General features: G+C 44.7%; 2 protein-coding genes across 2 annotated transcripts in view; one reads left to right on the top strand and one right to left on the bottom strand.

Moving 5' to 3' along the window:
* LOC308462972 (acyl-coenzyme A synthetase ACSM3, mitochondrial-like) overlaps positions 1–22687 on the top strand; it is a 313063-nt gene that overhangs the window by 187063 nt on the left and 103313 nt on the right. The window lies entirely within an intron of this gene.
* LOC308462439 (uromodulin-like) lies at positions 693–14275 on the bottom strand (the record flags this gene model as incomplete). The annotated part of the gene is made up of 10 exons (XM_080980097.1): positions 693–2174; positions 2591–2626; positions 6291–6375; positions 6494–6656; positions 7443–7688; positions 8913–9061; positions 10174–10376; positions 13435–13527; positions 13658–14047; positions 14194–14275. The coding sequence occupies 10 exons, from the start codon at positions 14273–14275 to the stop codon at positions 2104–2106; spliced, it is 1518 nt and encodes a 505-aa protein (XP_080836223.1). The 3' UTR covers positions 693–2103.

Here is a 22687-nt window from a genome sequence, read left to right as displayed (position 1 = left end):
TAGATTTGCATTAAAATCCTAATCAAATTGAGTTCCTCCCCCATCACTAGGCCCCAGTGGGAGCAGGGAGAGCTTCTGTAGTTCTTTGTAGGCTTCATTTATGAGCAAGGAGCATCTGTGAGCCAAGTTTGCAAGCACAATTGTTTATTGCACTTCATGAAATTAGTGCTGGCACCTGTTTAGAATATGGAATGGGCAATGAAATGAAATAGAAATCAAATGCTAGGCTCAGCTTCTGGCAGATTTCACAGCCGCCACTTAATAAAGGCATATTGCTTTGTCAGGAGTGTTTGAACACACAACATTCCATTGCCTTTCCTGACTAATTGGGATTCTACCTGTGTTAGTCTTGACAAGCAAACAACATTTATTCCAGAAGATATTCAAGGACCACCTGCATCTCAATGAAGTCTTCTTAAAAAAACAACAAAAAACTTCATTAATATTCATCTAATGCTTACAGAATGCCAGTATAACAGTTAACCAGGGGGAGCTCAGCTGAGATGCCTGGAGAGTTCTTTGCCTGAGAAAGATGAACCAGCAGTCTTGATGATGCTTAATCAGCAGTTAATATCTTTAACTATGGACCTGAGTCACCTAAAGCTATTTACATATAATTCCTGGCAATATTTCTGCCTCTGCACAGTGGATTCAGCCCCCTGTAACCACCAAAATTGGACTCGATATGCATGTTGTGGGGAAAGTAATTTTTATTTCTGTAAATATTTATTTAGACAGTCTGTATACCATTTAACGGCAGTTGTCTCTAACTGATGTATGAAGAACACAATGAAAATTAAAATGGGTTAAAACGATAACATCAGAATTCAGTTTAAATACATGCAAAAGATTTTTTAAAGTATTCAGTAGGTGGCGGAGGTTCAAAAGGTAGGAGGGACTTGTCTGGTCCTCCACTGGAAGGGAGTTCTATAAAACAGGGCCCTCAATACTGAATGCACAGATCTGATAGGTACGAGCCATTCATCAGAGCCGTGGGGAATCACTAACAGTGACTCCCCACAAAGACCTCAGTCTTCAGGCATCCTGGACCTTGGAACCAGTGGCATAGCGTGGGTTGTCCGTGCCCGGGGCTATGCGAGGGGGTGGGTGTGAGGGAGCATGCATGCACATTCAACTGCCTAATGGCATCTGCATCACCCAGGAGATCGCAGCCACAGAGATATGAAAAGAGTCGTTCTGTTGTCTGCAGAGGTCTCTTCCTGTTTTGCATGTAGAAGCTGTTTTCAATGCAGCCCAGTGATGGAAATGCACGGCTATATTGAAGCAGCACTGGGTGTTGGAATTTTGCACCCCTAACAATTTTGCACCCAGGGCAACTACCCCTGTGCCCCCCCACGCTATTAGTGACCCCAGCCTGTTAGTGTAAGGGAAGCTAATGCAAGTGTTTGAGCACCGGAGATATATGCTGAAAGTAGTCTTCCCCCATGAACAGACAACGTGAGAAGGAAGGAGGTCTGGCACCAGAGTTAGGCATCCACAGGCAGTTGCTGGGGTCCCAGTGCCTTGGTGGGGCCCAACAAACACTTATGTTGAGTCTCCCGTATTAGGCAGTTAAGTCTGGGATCTAATAAGGCACTGTTTTAATTCCCATAATGACAAAGTTGCTCCAGGGCAGGAGCAAGGAAGTCCATGAGCCACCCTGCAAACTTCTGGTAGCCACTTGCGAGCGATGGTCATGGCTGATGTGACATTGGGCTAGTTTTGTACAGTAGGCTAGTTTCTACATACGCACATCTTGGACCCCAGCGGTGCATTCAATTAGTGGAGCGAGCTACATGCAGCAGTAAGCACAAATAAGATGTTCCAAAGATGAAATAATGGGGTTGAGTATCAGAAGCATGTTCATGGAGAGCATCATCTGTGGCCTTGGACTGACTAGGAAGGAGTGCAGGAGAAAGACTGGAGCACTCTTGTAATAAATTCATCTAAGAAGAGCACATTAAATTGATCTAGATTTCCATCCCCTCCACCACAGTAAAAGAAAATCAACACACAAGTAGCCCATTACGTTTTCCTCTCTCTGTTCGACTGAATTCTTCACCAGCTTACTGCTGCTTCAGCAAGGTTTTCTCTCGTTGGCTTTTAAGCAAATGTATGGATGGAGATGACCAGAACAGCAGACATCAGCACCGTCACCCACGCTCCTTGTAAACCTGATGAGGAAGAATACTCTCATATTCAAGGTATGCAGGTGACAATGATTTCAGACATTTGTTTCATAGAATTGTAGAACTGTAGAGTTGGAAGGAATCCAAAAGGTCATCTAGTTTAAATTCACCTTTCCCTCATAAGATACACAACCTTACAGACCAAGGAGTCTTATATAAAACACAATTTGGGTCTGGTCCCAAATTTGCTCGTGTTTCATTTGTAAGAAACAGAAGGCAAAACATATCTATTGCATTTGAGAAATGCTACAAAATGTATCCAGATTATTATCATTATGCATGCCTACCCTTACCTGGGATTTTTTGAAGCCAGAACAATGCACCCAGATAATAATTTCAAGCTTGCTTTTTTTATTTATTTGGTGGGAACCCACCCTTCAGGTAACAAAAAAAGAGCTTACCTTGAGGTGCAGCAGCCCCAGCAAGATGTTCAAAACCTGTACCAGGTGGCAGAAAAGGGTATTTTATTTTATTTTTTATTAGATTTATATACCGCTCTTCATCATATGATCTAAGGGCAGTTCACAGGATAAAAAGGTAAAGGTAAAGGTACCCCTGCCCATACGGGCCAGCCTTGACAGACTCTAGGGTTGTGCGCTCATCTCACTCTAGAGGCCGGGAGCCGGCGCCGTCTGCAGACACTTCCGGGTCACGTGGCCAGTGTGACATCGCTGCTCTGGCGAGCCTGCACCAGAGCAGCACACGGAACGCCGTTTACCTTCCCGCTATAAAGTGGTACCTATTTATCTACTTGCACTTAAGGGTGCTTTCGAACTGCTAGGTGGGTAGGAGCTGGGACCGAAAGACGGGAGCTCACCCCGCTGCGGGGATTCAAACCGCCGACCATACGATCGGCAAGTCCTAGGCACTGTGGTTTTACCCACAGCGCCACCCGCTTCCCAGAGTTCACAGGATAAAACCAAGTAAATAAGTAAAACAAAACAGTTAGTAAGGATCACTGTACATTTTGTACAAACACCTGTTTTATGGAGCCATTTGTTTCTGTCCAAAAGACAGACCCAAATGCAGTTCCCTTCCTTTTGTTTGCCTGGTGAAATTATTCCTCTCTGTTATCATCCTTTCCATTGTTCCTGCCACTCTGGGTTATTAACTAGACCTTTCTGGTTTTTACCACTAAAAGTAATAGAAAGAAAGCAGTGCAGCAATGCATGCTGCATACTAAAAATTTCTGCTTACTGAAGCCGCAGGAGGGACCTATTTGACAGCAGGGTAAGCGAGGCTCCTGGGCTCATCAGTGTGGTGCATTGGGTGGAGTGTTGGACTGTAAACTGGCAGATAGAGATTCTTTTTCTGCTTAGCTGTGAATGGGGATGTTGGAGAATTCCTTGCAAAATGGAAATTGGAATGGAAATTGCCACAATTCAAGTGTTTGCCGAGGTCAGGGACAGAAATCATGCCAGCAAAAATGAGTGGTATCGGTGCCTTTCTTTCTTTTGTTTGGCTGTGAACATTACATAAGCAATTGCCTTTAGAAATTGCACGTCATTTGATAAAGCATACAGAATTTTCTTTCAAAGGCTGGCGGACCAGAATTTGGGGCTAAGCTGTAGCAGAAAAGTTAATGGAGGAGAGACACCAACATTTGGAAAAGTTCATTTGATGGTACATAGTATCTTCTCGTAAATTGTGTGATCCAACAACAAGGTCAGATTCTTCCGCCGCCCCTCTAAAAAAATCTATATGGTTGGACATTATTCCCATGCATGAGGCTTACAAAGTGCTGTTAATTTTTATTGTGAATGTGTAAAATTATCATCAATTTTGTTCCCATTATAATGCTGGAGTTTATGGACAGACACCCAGTTTATGTTCTGTTTTGGTTAGCGTACTATGTTTGTTTTATATTTTGTTTGTATATTTTACAAAATATTAATACATTTATGGGGGAAATGATTACATTATTTTCTGCATTGTTCCACTGAAATGTGTCAGTGTTAATGACATAAGTATGTTTGTTGCAGTCACTGCAGATGGCAAGTTGAGTAATGTAGGTAGGTTTCAGTGGGAGCTGGACTGTAGCAGCTGCAAAATTTCCAGTGTGATACTGGCCATTGTCTCCCTTTCGTTCCCTTAACCTAACCAACCTCACAGGGTTGTTGTGAGAATAAAGAGAGAGGGTCTGGAATGCTGCCCTGAACTTATTGGAGGACAGGCGTCATGGAAAATGACAACTATAACAGGACCAGTGAAGTGCTGCTATTCAGCATTCCAGCTAATCTATTCTATTCCCTCACTCTCATTTATTTCATCATTCACTCAGCATTCCACATCTATTGAGCATCCTTAGTTCCACTGGGCTGTTTGTGGGTTACTCCCTCCATTTAAGGTTGCTTTCCTTCTCTTTTAGGGAGGGGTAGACTAGTTAAAGCTATGGTGTTCCCAGTAGTGATGTACTGAAGTGAGAGCTGGACCATAAAGAAGGCTGATCGCCAAAGAATTGATGCTTTTGAATTATGGTGCTGGAGGAGACTCTTGAGAGTCCCATGGACTGCAAAAAGATCAAACCTATCCATTCTGAAGGAAATCAGCCCTGAGTGCTCACTGAAAGGACAGATCCTGAAGCTGAGGCTCCAATACTTTGGCCACCTCATGAGAAGAGAAGACTCCCTGGAAAATACCCTGACGTTGGGAAAGATGGAGGGCACAAGGAGAAGGGGACAACAGAGGACGAGATGGTTGGACAGTGTTCTCGAAGCTACCAGCATGAGTTTGACCAAACTGCGGGAGGCAGTGGAAGACAGGAGTGCCTGGCGTGCTCTGGTCCATGGGGTCATGAAGAGTCGGACACGACTAAACGACTAAACAACAACAACAACAATCATCCCTACAGAGTGTGGGGATGTTGCAACAGCCATACATGCCACTGAGTTACTGTGAGATTTTGATATCTGCCTGAGAGGAGGTGATGGTTTGGAAAAGCCCAAACCTGTCATCAGCATAGCTGATAAACAGAGAGACCTTGTGCTTTATTTCCTGGACTTCCTCCACTGAAATCTCACTCTGACAGTGAAAAATTGCATCTGGCGAAAGAGCATCCTGCATTATCTAAAACACGGGGGGGGGGGGGGGAGAGCTCCCTGGTGGGAGATGGCAAAGTGGAGACCCCCCAAGGAGCAGCCATTACCACAAATTCTATGTTCCACCTCTGCTGTCAGAGAGAGTGTGTCAGTTGCCAGGAATAACAATTATGGAGAGGGAGTCCGTTCAGTGCCGGATTTACATTAATAATAATAATAATAATAATAATAATAAATTTATTTAACCCCGCCCTCCCCAGCCAGAGCCAGGCTCAGGGCGGCAAACAACAGTAAAAATTACAGTAAAAACCTATGGGGGGGGGGGAGAAACAACCAATTTAAAGAGTTGGACACGACTAAACGACTAAACAACAACAGACACCAGCCCACAGGCATGTGTAATGAGAGTCCCTGGTATACTCAAGCAAACCCAGTGTTTAAAAAACTGGGGATCAATGGAAGCAGACAGAAAGAAATGCAGGCAGAAGAAAAAGGCTGGAATGGATTGGCAGAAGTATAGCCCAGGCAGAAGCTGCCGATCCACTCCAGACTTTTACTTCTGCCTGCACCTGCTCTGTCTCTGTCTCATGGCTCTGTCTCCATCTGAGTTCTGCTCACCACTTTTTGTGCAGCAAGATCTGTGAAGGTGAGGGGCTGCCACAGCACACAAGCAAGGAGAAGGAGGAGGAACTATCTTGCCCTTGGTCATCCAGATCTGCCCTGCCTCTCGTCAGCTTGGCATGGATCTATTTCTCTGCAGGAAAAATCTTCTATTTGGTTGTTTTGGTTAGCTTTTTGTCATCCCGCCCCCTTCTTCCTTCATTGAAACAAACAAATGCATTTTAAAAGATCCTTGGGTGCACCCCCTAATGAAATGTGCTGCACATTCCTATGCATGAACCTAGCATTCTCCCCAATATGTTTCTTTCTTACATGCAGGGACTTTCCTTGTAAGGAGAAGCATCCGGCGATTCACCTACAAGCTGAAATCTCCAGCCTAGATACAGGTTCAGCACTTTTGCCCTTGTTATTGTATTTGAAACACACACACACGTGTCTTTACCTTGGCGGGCAATGGGACCCACATCCAACGAATAGCCCTTTGCGACAGCAGCAGCAGCCTGGCGACTTTCAATTCCTGCGCAGCGCTACAGGAGAGAAATGTGATTTGGTTTCTCAGGAAGGGATGAAATGGATCATCCATTAGTATCAGAGTACATCTGAACCCACTAAGCTACAATTTAAACTGATGAGCATCAGGCTCACCGGTCTGCATGGTCCAGCACTAGGGTCACAGAGGCGAACTTTGCAGTGGAGATAAACGAGGTTATGATTCCCAACGAACTTGAACACTTGGAGGGAAAACCGTCCTTGAGCCGAGACTCCATTTTCTGGGACTGTTATACTGGCATCCCGTCTGTTTGGGCAGCTGTAAAACCAGCAAGAACTTTACGTGAGACGAGCCCCACCAGCCCATCTAGAACAGGGGTGGGGAACCTTAGGCTGGGAGGCGGCATGTAGCCCATTAGGCTTCTCCTTCTGCCCCTCAGAACTCTTCCTAGCCACACCCCCTCCTTCACTTGCCACACCTCCTTACTGGCCCTGCTTCACACCCTCCTTGAGTGTTTTTCCTGGCTGGACTGTGTCCCTGAACTCCAATCATGACTCTTGATAATGCCCAGGTGGAGGATAGAGAGGGATGAGGAGCATGTGTGTAAACACTAGCTCAATGCACAAAGGTAAAATTTGCATCTGTTGCTCCACCCACTTTTGTCCCACCCAGGGGGCCCCAGAAGGCTGCCCAGAAGGGAATGTGTCCAGCATCTGTTTCCAAAATGGCTTGCCAGATGTTTCCAATAACCCCATAACACAGAGACAGCAGAAATTCTGTTAGATGCAGAGGGGAGAATTAGACACAGTGGGCATATCCCGTTGCCTCTTTCGCCAGTATCTTCCTAGTCTTGCTTCTTAAAATTAATTTTTGTGCATCACTTTTCTTCCATTGAATTTGCAAGAGCATTCTGGAGCTTCCTAGACAGGTACTAACCAGCCACGTATTTTCAGCTAGGTTGCAGCCTGCCCTTGTATCCCTGATCCCAATCCGGATGCTTCTTCCACTCTAGACTTGATTTCACACACCCCAGAACCCGATCCTGAAACCATGAATGGAAAAGGACAATCCCTTGATCAAATCCAAACACACCCCTTACTGTACCTGTTTTGAATGATGAAATATTTCAGGTGGTCAGCGGCATCGTCCGTGGGCGTTGCAAAGCAATTGTCCATCAGCAAGACGAAGCGGCTCACATCCCCACTGGTGACCATAACACCAACATAGAGCCAGGTCTGAGTTGGCAACACGGCCATTGCTCCCTCATAGGGCGAGGTGTAGTTTTGGTCTCTGTAGAGAGCCATCTTAATTATAAACTGACCTGCTCCTTCAATGCTGATGTTGGTTGAACTGGAAGGTGAAAAAAAGGAAGTAAAAGTGTGGGGATTATGAGCATAAGAAGATGCTGTTGGCCCATCTCGTCCAGCATCCTGTTCTCACAGTGGCCAGCCAGATGTCTGAGGGAAACCCACACAGGGTTGCAGCACTATGCTTCCAGTAGCTAGTATTCAGAAGCATTGCTACCTCCCACTGTGGAGAACCAGAAGACGTATGAAGAGGATGGAGCAGAGACAGACAAGGCAAATAAGTCTCGGGTTGCTGGGGAAGGACTCAGGGGAGGAGGAGACTTAAAGAGCTGTGGGAAAGCACCAACCTTCAGTCCTCGCAACTGCCTCATTGGAGCAAGACCTACTGGGAAGTGATGCTGTGCTCACTAGGTCTGAACTGCTCTGTTTCTTTGAATAAGAGTTAGCTTCATGGACGCCTTGTGAGTATTCAATGGTCTAAACCACTGAGCCTCTTGGGCTTGCCGTTCAGAAGGTTGGCGGTTCAAATCCACACAACAGGGTGAGCTCCCATTGATCTGACCCAGCTCCTGCCAACCTAGCAGTTCGAAAGCATGCCACTGCAAGTAGATAAATAGGTACTGCTGCGGTGGGAAGGTAAACGGCCTTTCCATGCACTCTGGTTTCCATTATGGTGTTCCGTTGCACGAGAAGCGGTTTAGTCATGTTGGCCACATGACCCAGAAAACTGTGGACAAACACCGGCTCCCTCAGCCTGAAAGCGAGATGAGCACCGCAACCCCATAGTCACCTTTGACTGGACTTAACCACCCAGGGGGCCTTTACCTTTTACCTTTTTTTACCCAACTCCCGCCTTGACAGTGATGCCCTTGCAGAACATAGCAGGGAGGAGGATGGAAACAAAACTACAATTAGTTCACTCTGTCTGTGATTGCCTCAGGCTCTGCCTGCTCTCTGGGCTCTCTGCGTTCTGCTCTGCCAGTCTTGACGGGAATTAGCCACCACTGAACTAGCTTACATTTCAAAGGTAAAATTTACATTCATTGCTCTGTCCAAGTTTGCCACTGGCCCTTGCCTGCCACTGGCATGTGGCCCCTGGAAGGTTGCCCAGAAGTGAATGTGGACCTTGAGCTGAAGAAGGTTTCACACCCTCTGCTTTACAGGATCTGCTCCCTCACTTTATTCCCCAGTGGTTGGAACCCTAAATAGAAATGAAAGTATCATTAGGCAAGATGAACAGCTTTCCTCTTAATAAGTAATGCCGTACCTGACAATGGGCTGGATGGCTGTTCTAAGGCTGGTTTCCATATCCAACGGGTAGGAGCACTGGAAATTAATTTTGATTTCGTTCTCTCTAATGACAGTCCCATCAGCCAGATAGAGTGTGTTGCTATATGTAGCATGAGTTTCATTTTTCTGAAAGGGGAAATAAAAAGAATTAAAGCAACTCGTCTCCTGACTTCAGCACAGTTACATGTGTCCCTGACTAATTATTCCCAAGTGCACATTAGAAATGTGAAAGAGAGAGGGAAGCTGCTTTCGAGGAAATGGAAACTGCTCTCCTAGCCCCCTTGCTCCCCAGTTTCATAGATGCTCCCTCTTTGTCTCCTGTGGCTGCTTTGGCACCATTGCTTTTAGAAGTATCTCCCTCCTGACCACAAGAGTCTTGTGTCTTGGCTCCCTCCCCAAAACACACTTACTTCATTTTAAGTAAGAAGGAGTTCTTTATTTGAGCAAGTACAGGCTCAGCAGCAGACACAAGACTCAGGAAAGTACAGGGGTTCAGAAGAGCAGGGCAAGGAGTTCAGAACTGGATGGAAGCAACCAAGATGTCCCAACAAGTTGCTATGCACGCCAAGCTTCTAAAGACAAGACATGCCCTGCTCCCTCACCAGACTTGCTTGCCTTGTGGGAATGTCGGGGTTGAATATGGGTAGGTTTTTCTGCTCCCATCTGCTAAGGTGTTTGGTTCTAGGAGACAAGACTGCACCCTCCTGCTTGAGCTCCTGTTCAGTTACTGTTGACTCCTCTTCTACCTCCCCTTGTGCTCAAAGCCCTCCCCAACTTCCACTGAGGCTCCACAAGCAGGTCAAGGGGAAGGGGGAGACCAGTGTCCCTGCTCCTGCTTAGGAAGTGGCTGAAGTCAAGGTGTAAAGGGGAGAGCCCACTTCCTCTGTCCCCACTTTCCCACCATTCAGTCTGGTCCATTTCTTCTTCCTTCTGCAACAGAGCCTGCCAATCTACAGCTGATCCCAGCAGTGCTGTGGGGCTCACAACCTATAGCCAATCAGGGGTCCTGTAACTGGAATGGTGATGCCATGCTATTGTTACAATGTGAATTCACTACATGATTATGAGAAAAAGCCATTGCAGAGTGAGGTCAATGCTCCAACTTGCCTTCACTCTAAATAGACTTCATGGTGAGACAATGTAGCCAATCATCATATTTGCAGATATGAGAACCATCTCCAGGAAAGGATCCAGAAAATCCTTCCTGGTGAGGCTTTCCCACTGAATAGAGAACCTACCGTCAATAGTGTTCCACACTGGCCAGCTTGGGTGGGTGTCACCACAGAGACAACTGTTCTATTCCCCTGCTCTACAAAAGCAGCACATCGGTTGTCTCTCAAATGCATGGTTAAATTCTGGAAGCTATTGAGGGTGCAGTTTGCCATGGAGACCTTGATTTCATTTGCACCACACTCCAGTTGTGGCTCTAAGTTAGAAGCATCTTAAGAACAAGAATAAATAGTAATTGTAGTGGCAGCAGCTGTTAATATTTACTAAGTACATTCTTTTACTGCTAGATTATTTCCCCCGTTTCAAAAGCTCAAAGCAGTTCATATATTGAACCAACAATCTGTTGTAATTATTATTTTACATTCCTAGTTGCAGAAGTGTTTGTGTGTGGAATAAGTAGCATAGCAAATGCAGAGGGGTTTTTTTGTTTTTACAGTTACAGATAGGTAGCCGTGTTGGTCTGCCATAGTCAAAATAAACAGAGCTTTCTCAAGCTCTGGGAGGAAGACCTTTCATTGCCTACAGACAGCCACCCAATCTTAAACAACTCCTAACCCACAATAATACTACAACCAGACTTAACACGGACACTGGCACCAGAGCCTGCAATAAACCCAGATGCCAACTTTGCTGCCACATACACCCGGACAACACCATTACTGGCCCCAACAACATCACACATACCATCTCGGGACTATTCAATTGCTCATCATCTAACATTGTGTATGGCATCAAATGCCAACAGTGTCCTTCAGCTCTCTATATTGGACAAACAGGCCAAACCTTACGCCAAAGAATAAATGGACATAAATCTGACATCAAGAATCACAAAACAGAGAAACCAGTAGGAGAACACTTCAATCTCCCAGGACATTCTATACAAGATCTCAAAGTAGCTGTTTTACTACAAAGGAATTTCAGAAATAGACTGGAAAGAGAAGCTGCTGAATTGCAACTCATTACCAAACTTAAAACCATGGAGAGACCTGGTTTGAACAAAGACATTGGATTCTTATCCCATTATACATGACTAAGCCATTTCTCACCTTCTCACCCCTTGCCTTTTCCTGTAAGACCTATTACAGTCGTTAAGAGTCGTCAGCAGGCTCATCTCAGCTATCTGCCAATCTCCCATTCCCACCACCCTTCTGAGTAATACCCCTCCCCACCTTCTCACTATATAGAAGGATCTGGCAACTTCTGTTTCAGTGTATCTGAAGAAGTGTGCTTGCACACGAAAGCTCATACCAAGAACTAACTTAGTTGGTCTTAAAGGTGCTACTGGAAGGATTTTTTTTATTTTGTTTTTACAGTAAACTGTAAGTGTTGTAATTGTGTGGGGCTCAGAGTTCATTCTAGCTAGCTGATAAACCTCTTGCAGTGTCTCCTTTGAAAACAGTGGTGCTTTGATTGACATCAAGTAATTGTGGGAGTTTGCTGAAGCAGAGTTGCATAAAGAAATAGTCTGATAAGACTGACTGTCAAAAGACTCAAGCAACAGACAGTTTATTACCCCTGGCAAACAAAGCCGTTCTGAGCACAAGCCATCCTGGGGGTCATGAGTTTAACAAAATGAAGGAAGGTCTGATACTAACTGGAGATTGAGGATGAAGGAAGAAAAGCCTAAGAAAATAAACAATCTACAGGTAGTTATTTAAGAAGGACTCCGTGAGGGGAGAAAAGGTTGCCTGTCACACCCTACTTGTTCAGGTAGCTTTGTTGCTTTACAATTGCAAATTGCTTTACTCCCAACAATATTATGAAATTTCTGCCTCTGACAATTAATCCGCAATGGCTCGTTTGCACGTGCCATTGGAATGTTCAATTAAACAGGGATGGGAAACCTGCAGCCTCCCAGATGCTGTTAGATTGGACTTCAACTCCCATCATCTCTAGGCAGCATGGCCAATAGTCAGGGAAGATAGGAACTGTAGTCTAACAACATTTGGATAGTAATATGTTTCCCATCCCTGGTTTAAAAGATGGAAAATTTGGATTTGGGGCAGCCACTGTGATGTCCTTCAGATGTTTGTATTACCTCCTCTATCGTCCCTGGCTATTTGCCATGCTGGCTAGGGATGGTGGACATTGTAGTCCACAACATCTAGGTGGCATCCAAGATGCTTGCCTGGATACCATTGCATACCTTTAGTCGCCAGGCAAAAACATTTCTTTATAACCAGGCCTTTGACTGATTGAACATGCTATGGCCTTTTAAATGGGGGGGGGGGAGAGTTATTGATTTGTTTTTGTTTTATTATGTGTTTTGTGTTCTCATTTTGTATCTTTATGTTATGAACCACCCTGTGATCTTTGGGTGAAGAGCGGCATACAAATTTAATAAATTCTAAGAATAATAGATAACGTTTGGTACCCCTGATATGTATATAGTTAGGGGGGAAAGTATTTGATCCCCTGCTAAATTTGCCCGTTTGCCCTCTGATGAAGAAATGACCAGTGCATAATTTATAATGAGTGAAATAAGTATTTGATCCCCTATCAACCAGCCAGATGTCAGGCTACCTGGTATCTTCACTGTATGTAACGAGCTGAGATTAGAAGCACCTGCTGTAAGGGAGAGGTCTTACCTGTAATCCCAGCTCGTTACAGCTGTCGAGACACCTGTCGAGAGAAGCAATCAGTGACCCAAAACACACGGCCAAGGCAACAAAGGAGTGGCTCAAGAAGAAGCACATTAAGGTCCTGGAGTGGCCTAGCCAGTCTCCAGACCTTAATCCCATCGAAAATCTGTGGAGGGAGCTGAAGGTTCGAGTAGCTGCACATCAGCCTCAAAATCTTACTGACTTGGAAGGATCTGCAAAGAGGAGTGGGACAAAATACCTCCTGAGATGTGTGCAAACCTGGTGGCCACCTACAAGAAACGTCTGACCTCTGTAATTGCCAACAGGGGTTTTGCCACCAAGTACTAAGTCATCTTTTGGAAAGGGATCAAATACTTATTTCACTCATTATAATGCACATCAATCTGTGACTTAGGTCTTCTGGGTTTCTGGGGGTTTTCCTGTTGTTATTCTGTCTCTCACAGCTACAATATACCTACCATTAAAATTATGGACTGGTCATTTCTTCGTCAGATGGGCAAATTTAGCAGGGGATCAAATACTTTCCCCCCTCACTGTAAATGAGCCCTTGCATGCCAGTGGGCGATGTCACGACTGTCCTAGGGTAGTATCAATCATTCCTCCTTTCTCGCTCCAATGTTCTTTCGTCTTGGTCCTTCCCAGCCATGACACCCTCAATGCACCTACCAGAACTGCAGGCGCAGCCCCATTTCCCATTGATCAGCTTGCACTCTTCTTCTGCATTGCATCCATGGCATGGGCTCCCTACGTACGCAGGATCTGGAAGATTGCATTGATGAAACACAAAGTGGATCGTGATTCACAGGTAATGCAAATGCAATAAATTAAAAAATAGATCGCTCTTTTCCCAATGCAAAACTTTTCTCCAAAACAATTCCAAGCAACATACCTGTGCAATAAGTCAAGGAACAAGTTGGTGTCCCTTGAAACTGGTAGACGTAATAACCACCTACGCAAGCTTTAATCTGTACAGGGATAGACCAGTGACAACAGTTACCGCTCCAGTGGGCGCAGGCGGTACGGGTTACTATTTCATCATTACGGGTGGGGTGCAATCCATTTAGCCACATGGGTGCATCAGTGTTACACCTATTGATCGGCACGCAAGATTCTGGCATGCGCTCTCCTCCACTGCCTACAAATCGATACCACCCTTTTTTATCACTGTCACAGTTATTTCCATCCCCGTAGGAGGTGCTTCGCCAGGGTTGATCTAGAACTGTGTGACTCAAACACGGATCGGAGCAGGAACGGGATCCGTTGATCCGCACACATTCTGCTAGTGAAATAGAATAAAAACAGGGAAATGGCTTTAGCTTAGCGGTAGAGCACATGCTTTCTGTGCAGAAGGTCTCAGGTTCAATCGCCAGGTTCAATCACAACAGCAAAAAGTATCTCGTTAAAACAGGACATTTGTCTCCTTACCGTTCACCAGCCTCGCCGTCTGTGCAAAGGTGGAACATCTGAGACTGACTAAGAACAAGAGCAGATTAAATGGATGCTTCATACTTAGCTGTAAAAGGAAAAGCGACGATACCCAAGAACACAGGGCGACAGATAGCCAGGCTGAAAGGAAGACAAAAAGATATATATTATTCCCTATAAATTGCGCTTTCTCAGTTTCAGAACCTATTAATAAAAGAAAATCTGGCATTACTAATAAGGACTCATCTGGACCAGAGTCAAATATCAAGGACTGCTCCCTGCTGGTTCATGTAATCCCCAAAAATCAATACAAAAGACACCCTTGTTCTGAACCTCTAGGCCTGCGAACAACTTACTTTAATAAGGAGGGAAATATATAAATAAAAAACTCATGGACTCAGCTTTAAAGCACTCAGGAGTCACTGTATTTCAGTTGAGCTCCAATTGAAAACTAAAGCTTTAGTTTTAAAGAACGAAATTTTAACCAACCACTCCTCAAACTCTTATAAGCAGTTTGCAGCATTGCAACACATGGTCAATACAGTAACCACCTTTGCTGATGTGCCTATGATGTCCGGACATTGTTGTGTCTCTGCACATTCGTTAGAACCGAAATAAATTTTGGAACATGTTGAGTTTCCTTTTGTTATCTTTTGTCAATTTTGTATTGAAATTCCACATAATTAAATTAAGATTTTGACCTTGGCTTTGAACTCAAACTTTGAAATTTGGTGAAACTGGGTTGTCCTGCTGGACAGCCTTATATCTGCTTACCAGGGAGCCAGTCCTTTCAGACTCAATGGGACTTATTTCTATGAAGACAGCACAGTATAAGACTACACCGTTAATATCAGTAGAAGCTTCTTTTGAAATTATAATTGTTCATTTCTTTCAACATTTGTAAAAAATAATAAAACATGCTAGGATCACATTTCCGAGGTACATTTTCATTTTCTAGATAGAATAAAAGCTTTTCGCAGCATTCGAAATAAGTGATAAAGCATGCTAGTAATTCATTAGGCATGTTAAGAAGTTCCTTGATTGGTCAAGTTTAAAATACAACCCCTTGCCAAGTATCAAATCATGTCTTAATTCAACTACTATTGCATGCCAGCTATCAGTTCCAATAAATGTTCAGTATCATTGCAAGTCAATTGTCAAATATCGTCAAACTAGTTACCATTGCATGTCAGCTATCAAGTAACATGAAATGCACAATATCACTGCAAGGCCATTATCAAACATTGTCAGATCTTAATGCCGTTGTATGTCAAACTATCAAATATTCTCCAGTGTCAGTGTGCAGCATTTTATTGCTCCAACTCTAGAGTAATTTCCACCAAACATGCTTCAGCTGCAAACTCAGAATAGCCAACAAATATTTCACATCAACATTTGCACAAAAGTTAAGCTTTTCTGAAAGGCAATTCTTTTTAATTAAATGTCATGCTCTTGTGGGAACAAGAAGAACCATGGAAGGATCACTGCATGCTGTCATGATTCTAGCTCGTAATATGCTAGCCCAGTATCGCACTGGCTCTCCCTTGCAGTAGCTTTTAAACCCTGAACAGGATGACACAATCCTTGTGCTCCCGTAGCTTCTGCAGTGGACTTTTTGTTTCTCCCTCTCTCAAAGCAATAGAACTTGGGGACATCCAATGATGCTGAATGCTGGAAGATTTATCCCAGAGGCAGTGTGGTGTAGTGGTTAAGAGTGGTGGACTCATAATCTGGTGAACCGGGTTCGATTCCCCGCTCCTCCACATGCAGCTGCTGGGTGACCTTAGGCCAGTCACACTTCTCTGAAGTCTCTAAGCCTCACTCACCTAACAGCGTGTTTGTTGTGGGGGAGGAAGGGAAAAGGAGATTGTTAGCCGCTTTGAGACTCCTTAGGGTAGTGATAAAGCGGGATATAAAATCCAAACTCTTCTTCTTCTTCATTTAGAACAAGCAAAAGAAAGTACTTCTTCACAGTGCACTATGGAATCCCCCTCAAAAAAATTTTTAAGGATGGCTACCATCTTGGATTACTTTTAAAAAAATTAAAAAATAGATAAGGCTTCCAGTTTGTTTTCAGACCCAATTCAAGGTCCCCATGTTAGCATTTAAAGCCCTCAACAACTTAGGCCCCAGATATCTGATAGACCACCTCCCTCCTTACAGACCCCATCAGGTATTAAGATAACCAGAGGTGGATCTTTCTCTCTTGGAAGTTTGGGAATGGTGACCCAAGAGAGAGCATTATCTGTGGCACTGCTAAGTTGTGGAACTCCTTCTCCACAGAGGGACACCTTCACAAATTCATAGAATTGGAAGGGACCCTGAGGATCATCTAGCTCAACCCTCTGTCATGCAGGACTCTTCATCTGTCCCATATGGGGACCAAACTTGCAACCTTGGCATTAGCACCATGCTCTAACCAGCTTTCGAATGCTAAAGACATATCTATTCTAGCCTGGCCTTTGACACTTGACGTGTGTGTTTTCAGGACCCACCCTATACCTAGGATTGTAATTTGTTTTCATTGTTTTTAATTTCTGGATTTTAAATTTCCGCATCCGGCACAGGGAACTGATGGTGAAGGGCGGGTGATGATAGTCATGATAGCTATGTTCTCGCTCTAGTCTGCCGCCAAAAGCCAGCGGTTGAAAATCCCAAAAGTGGGAATCCCAAGTGTACAATTACAGGGATAATCCTAGCAGAGAGGGTGACCGAAGGATGATTAGGTATTGCAGTGTTCTGTTTCTGCCATTGGAGATTTGTGAGCAGAAAAGTTCTGCCATCAGAAGCCTCCTCATTTTCACAGCTCTGCTGCCCTCACTTTGCCATCGATGCCCTAATGGTGGCAGGGCCCAAAAGTGGATGTCATACCCTCCAACATTTCTCTGATGAAAAGAGGGATGTCCCATTCCATAATGATAATTTTGCTAATTACCGGTATACCCCACACATCTTACTGGGTTGCCCCAGCCACTCTGGGCAGCTTCCAACATACATAGAAACACAATAAAACATTAAACATTAAAAAAACCCTTCCCTATACAGGATTGCCTTCAGATGGCTCAGGGGTCAGATAACTCCATACCCTCCAACATTTCTCCAATGAAAATAGGGACATCCTAAGGAAAAGTGGGAAATTCCAGGATCAAATCAGAAACCAGGATGGCTTCTCTACATGAGGGATGTCCCTCGAAAATAGGGACACTTGGAGGGTCTGGGATGTGCCAGGGTACATCAGCACAGATCACAGAAGGTGTTGGACCTTCAAGATCATAGTCCTCTGATTTCCCTGGAAAATCACTTACACACAAAGCCTGACAAGGGAGAAAAAATTGCTCCATTCCTGGAAGTATTTTATTCTTCTATTGAAAAAAAAGAATGGGGAAAGACAAAGTTCCAATAACAGGATGGGGGAAAGGAAAAAAAAAAGCTGCCCTGCCAGGATCTCCACCCCATGAGACCATTGATCCAGTTACCTCAGTATTGTTTACAATACTGAGGTGTCTGGTTTCCAGGGTTCCAAACAGGGGCATTTCCCAGGCCTACCTGAAGCTCCAGGGATTGAACCAGCGGATGCTCTACCACTGAACTACAACCCTTCTGCCCTGGCCAATGAAAGTTTAAGAAGTGGATGTTCCTCTGCCACTGACTGTCCCTTCCCCCAGACCTCCACAAGTTCACTCAGGTAGTCACCTTAAGCACATTCGGCTAGGTGTTCTTTCTTTCTGGCTCTCCTTAACCCACCCCTATTCAAAAAAATGTTGGTTGCTTCTCCCCTAAAATGTGACTACCAATAATATCTGCCAATCACATAAATTAAGTCCAGCTGCTGCCCTGTAGAAACTCCACCATTGTCAAATTCTTTGTGTTACTACCTAGGAATAGTCAATATCGAATCAACTTATACTTACCACTTGATGCCAAAGAAAAGAAAAGCTGAGGGGCTAGATTTTATTTTCCCCTTATATAGCCTTTGTAAAAGGAAATGTTTCTAAGGCTGGAAAAGGAAATGTTTCTAAGGCTGTTTAATCAGCTTTATTTGTATAACTATATAACAAAAACTAACCTTTGGGGTATGTGGACACATTTCCTTTTTCCTGGTTATCAAATTTCTCTATGTTGCCAAAACCATAAATATCAAGTGGTGTGTGAAAAGAGGAGAGGGGTTTTTTTTTACAGCAAAATGTGGCTGTGCAGAATATTCCCATTCAGGGTTGCAGCCAGCCAGCCAGCCAATTCTGCTCAGAAGCTCCATTCCAGTCACCTCCTGGTCAGTCACCATTCCACAGGGGCCGGCCTGCCCATAAAGTGGTGTGAGGCAGTTATCTCAGGTGGCAGATGCTCAAGGGGCAGTGCCCCACAGGCACGCCTCTCACCCTGCCACCGCCAACAGCAGTGCCAGCTTCCAGTGAGATCTCGCAAAATCTCATGCGATCTCATCGTCATCTCATGAGATCTCACAAATTACACAAAATCTTGCCAGAAGCCGCAATGGCTTGTCACCACTTTGTGGCAGATGTGCCAACTCTAGGGGACAGAGGTGTCTTCGGCCCCCTCAATATTTGTTTGAAGGCAGCCCAGCCTCCTCAATGTTGAGAGGGCCTGGCACGACATCACAGAAGGCTGCACTGGCCTGTGTGGCATTGGGAGATGTGTGTGTATGGTGTCTGAGACTGAAGAGGAAGCCCCGAAAAGACCAGAGGCACAACAGGGCTTTGTTTAGGCTGCTCAGCCTCCCTGCCTGTTAGATGCTGCTGGTGGTTGCTCGTGAGTAAACAGGCATGACTCCGACCTGTCTTTTACAGGTTTTATTGTGCAAACTATTTACAGTGCAGATCTACCAAAGTTCATGTCCGTCTCAGTCACTTGCAGAATCTGGGAGTGGCCCCTTCCGGCTTCTCCCCCAACATAAGAACTTTGGCACCCCAAGCCGCCTCCTCCCCTCCTTGCGTTTCACCCCTCTGCGCAAGCTGGGCGACGGAAGTGGTGTGCTTCCCACCTGGCTAGGTGATGCGCTGGGGCTCTCAGCAGCATCCTCAAGCCCTTCCCTCACTTGGCTGGTCCCTTCCCTTTCTTCTCCACTGGAAGTGTGGCTTTTCCCACCGGTGGAAGACGAACTGCTCCTCAGGAGCTTTGCAAGCTCTTTGTATCCCAACGGCCCCCCTGCCTCCCTCCCCTGTTCTGATGGCAGTCCCCTGACACCGCCTAACAACTGAAGCAGCAGCAACAGCCATGTTCCTGCGTATTCTCCGGCCTCCTGCCAGCCCCAGAGCTACAATTCCAGGTCTGGATATTTGGGGTACAGTATTTTTATTTTATTTTTGGAGAGTAGTCTTTTGGAGAGAGAGTGGCTGGGAGGACATTTAGAGGGTGTTTAGAAGGTATTCCTCACTTATGCAATTTTCACTTATGCATATGAGGCATAACCTCTGTGTAAGTGGGGAGTTGCCTGTATATATAGAAATAGAAATAGAAATAAAAAGAAGCACAGACTGGAATTAGCTTGATTTGCCCGTCTTTAACCTTGGCAGGACACAGGCTTTTCACATTTTCTGATCCCAATTGGAACGAGTGATCCGCCTTGCAGTTTTGCCCTGTTATTTGACATTTCCCTATGATTATTTTACAATAAATAATAAGGGTCACAGACACCGTTTGAAGAGGAGAGCAAAAAGAAGCCCCAAGCTCATTTTTCAAAAAATAAAATAAAATAAATATAAAATATATGTTTGGCATTTCACATATCATATGATATCCCTTTCTCTGCCACCCAAGAGCGCAACTCAATCTTTTGCCCAAACAACCTTGTGGTTACCTTCAGAACAGAAGCCAGTGGGATTCAGCAATGCCAGTTTGCAAACAATGATGCAATATTTTTAAAAAGAATAGGGAGTGGAATAGTTAGCTTGCTTCTCTTTTGCATGGACCATGCCTGGACCTTGGCTAACTCACTGAAGTAAATATTGGTCTTTGGAACAAAGCAATCTCAAAGCTGCCTTGGGATACTGAAGAGCTTTCAAAGAATTGATTGATTCAGTAGCCTCAATTAAACAAAGAAAGGCTCGACTGTACATTAAGAAGTGTCAAGTAATTGGAGTTTAGCCACTCAAGATCTTACATCACTTCACCTGGAGACTGTTTGCTTCTTTCAAGGACTACTTCTCATCAGCAAATGCGGCTCCATTAAGGTGAGTGAAGCACTGCCAACCTCTGTTGCCCTCAACCAGCCCTTGCTTGCCTGTCTTCTTTCTTACAACCAATCAGGAGTTGGCTCTCTCTGTCCTTGGCTCTGGCTCCATCCACTCTTGGTCTCCCTGCTTTCCACCCCACCAGTCCCAATGTGTACCAGCCACCACTGCTCCTGATCCCTGACCCCCCCCATTAAAAACTCATGCACATACATTGCCCCAAACTCCACCCACCCAACCTGCTCAACTTTCATAACAGCATAGAAGGGAGCCTGAGGGTCATCTCAGCTAATGCAGGGATCTCAACTAAAGCATCCATCACAGATGGCCATCTAACCTCTGCTTAAAAACCTCCAAGGAAGGAGAATCCACCACTTTCCGAAGGAGTCTGTTCCACTATCAAACAGCTCTTGCTACCAGAAAGCTATTCATGATGTTTAGCAGGAATCTTCATTGGTTTGGGTCCTACCCTCCAGAGCAGGAGACAACAAGCTTGCTCAATCTTCCATGTGACAACCCTTTAGCTATTTGAAGATGGTCGTCGTATTTCTTCTGTCTCCTCTTTACCAGACTAAACATGCCCAACTCCCTCATAAGGCTTAGTTTCCAGACCCTTGATCATCTTGGTCACCCTCCTCTGCACACGTTCCAGCTTGTCAATATCCTTCTTAAAATGGTGGTGCCCAGAACGGGACACAGGACTCCAGGTGGGCTCTGACCAAGGCAAAATACAGTGGAACTATGAGTTCCCTTGATCTGGACACTAGACTTCTGTTGATGCAGCCTAGAATAGCACTAGCTTTTCTTATTGCTGGTTCACCCTGTTTCAGAAGGCTGTTTAAGAACATTATCATCCTGATCATTATTAAGTCATACTGAAACAAACACCCATTTGCTACTATGTATAGGAATTTTCACAAAAATAGTCCCTGTGTGTTAAGGAAGGGAAAGGAGTATTTATTTATTTATTGCCTTGATTTCCCACCTTTTTATCCAAGGAGATCAAGGTGGTATACATGGTTCACCCCCCTCATTTAATCTCAACAATAACCCCGTTAGGTAGGTTGGGCTGAGAGGCAGCGACTGAACCAAGGTCATCCAATGAGCCTTCATGGCCAGTTGGGGATTTGAACCCTGATCTTACAGGTCCTAGTCCGACCCTCTACCAGCCTTTCTCAACCTTGGGTCCCCAGATGTTTTTGGCCTACAACTCCCATCATCCCTTACCACTGGTCCTGTGAGCTAGGGATCATGGGAGTTGTAGGCCAAAAACATCTGGGGACCCAAGGTTGAGAACCACTGCAAGACTAACCCATGGGTAGACTAACCCGGGGGCTGGATTTGGCCCAATCGCCTTCTAAATCCGGCCCGCAGATGGTCCAGGAATCAGCACATTTTTACATGAGTAGAATGTGTGCTTTTATTTAAAATGCATCTCTGGGTTATTTGTGGGGCATAGGAATTCGTTCATTTTTTCAAAATATAGTCCGGCCCCCCCACAAGGTCTGAGGGACAGTGGACCGGCCCCCTGCTGAAGAAGTTTGCTGACCCCTGCAGTCTAACCACTATGCTACATTGTCTGGCTGTTCCAGTTGTCACTACCAATGCTCTTGGCAGTCACATCCAGGCTGAGTATGCATTCGGTGTCCTTGAGATGGGGCTCCATGCAAAGGGAAATCCTGGACCAAACACTGATATGTGGATAGAAGATGTCATAGCTGCCAAGCATGGGGTGGCAAGGTACACAGCTAGTTTGAGCATTCCTGCACCACCCTCACATTGTGGGGAAGGAAAAGGAAAATATTTTCAGTGGCCATTTCTCCCAACACACAAAATTTGCATGTGCCTGTTTCCCCAATTTTTGCAAAGCAACTTCCTCTAATAAAGTGCATTTTGGTATGCTATTTTTACTATTATATGTGCTTTTGTGCGCACTTCACTCTGGTATATGCATTCTTTGTGCACACTACTTGGCTGGAGAACTGCGTTTTAAAATTAAGAAAAAAGCAAATTTGAGAAGAGGGTGGTGTTTTGGTTTGTCCCTTTTTTAAAATATGTGGATTTGGTAGGTTTGCCTTTAAATTAAAACTGGATCAAATTTCTTGCCATCTGTGGTTACACAAGGGAGGATGTAAGGAATCTTACATATTCAAAGTTCCTAGAAAAACCTGCATCTTTAATTCAGCTTCCGCATCTTGCCATTTCATCTTCAGTTCAATCTATTCAACTCACTGGCAGCCCGACTTGCTGGTTATCTATGCAGGAGCTGAATAAATGAGATGGCTAAAATTCAGTGCACCTTTGAG

This window comes from Podarcis pityusensis (assembly GCF_964106645.2).
Source record: "Podarcis pityusensis genome assembly, chromosome: 14".
NCBI classification, from domain to species: domain Eukaryota; kingdom Metazoa; phylum Chordata; class Lepidosauria; order Squamata; family Lacertidae; genus Podarcis; species Podarcis pityusensis.
Note: the sequence above shows the minus strand (reverse complement) of the source record. Positions and strands in the feature narration are given on the sequence as shown.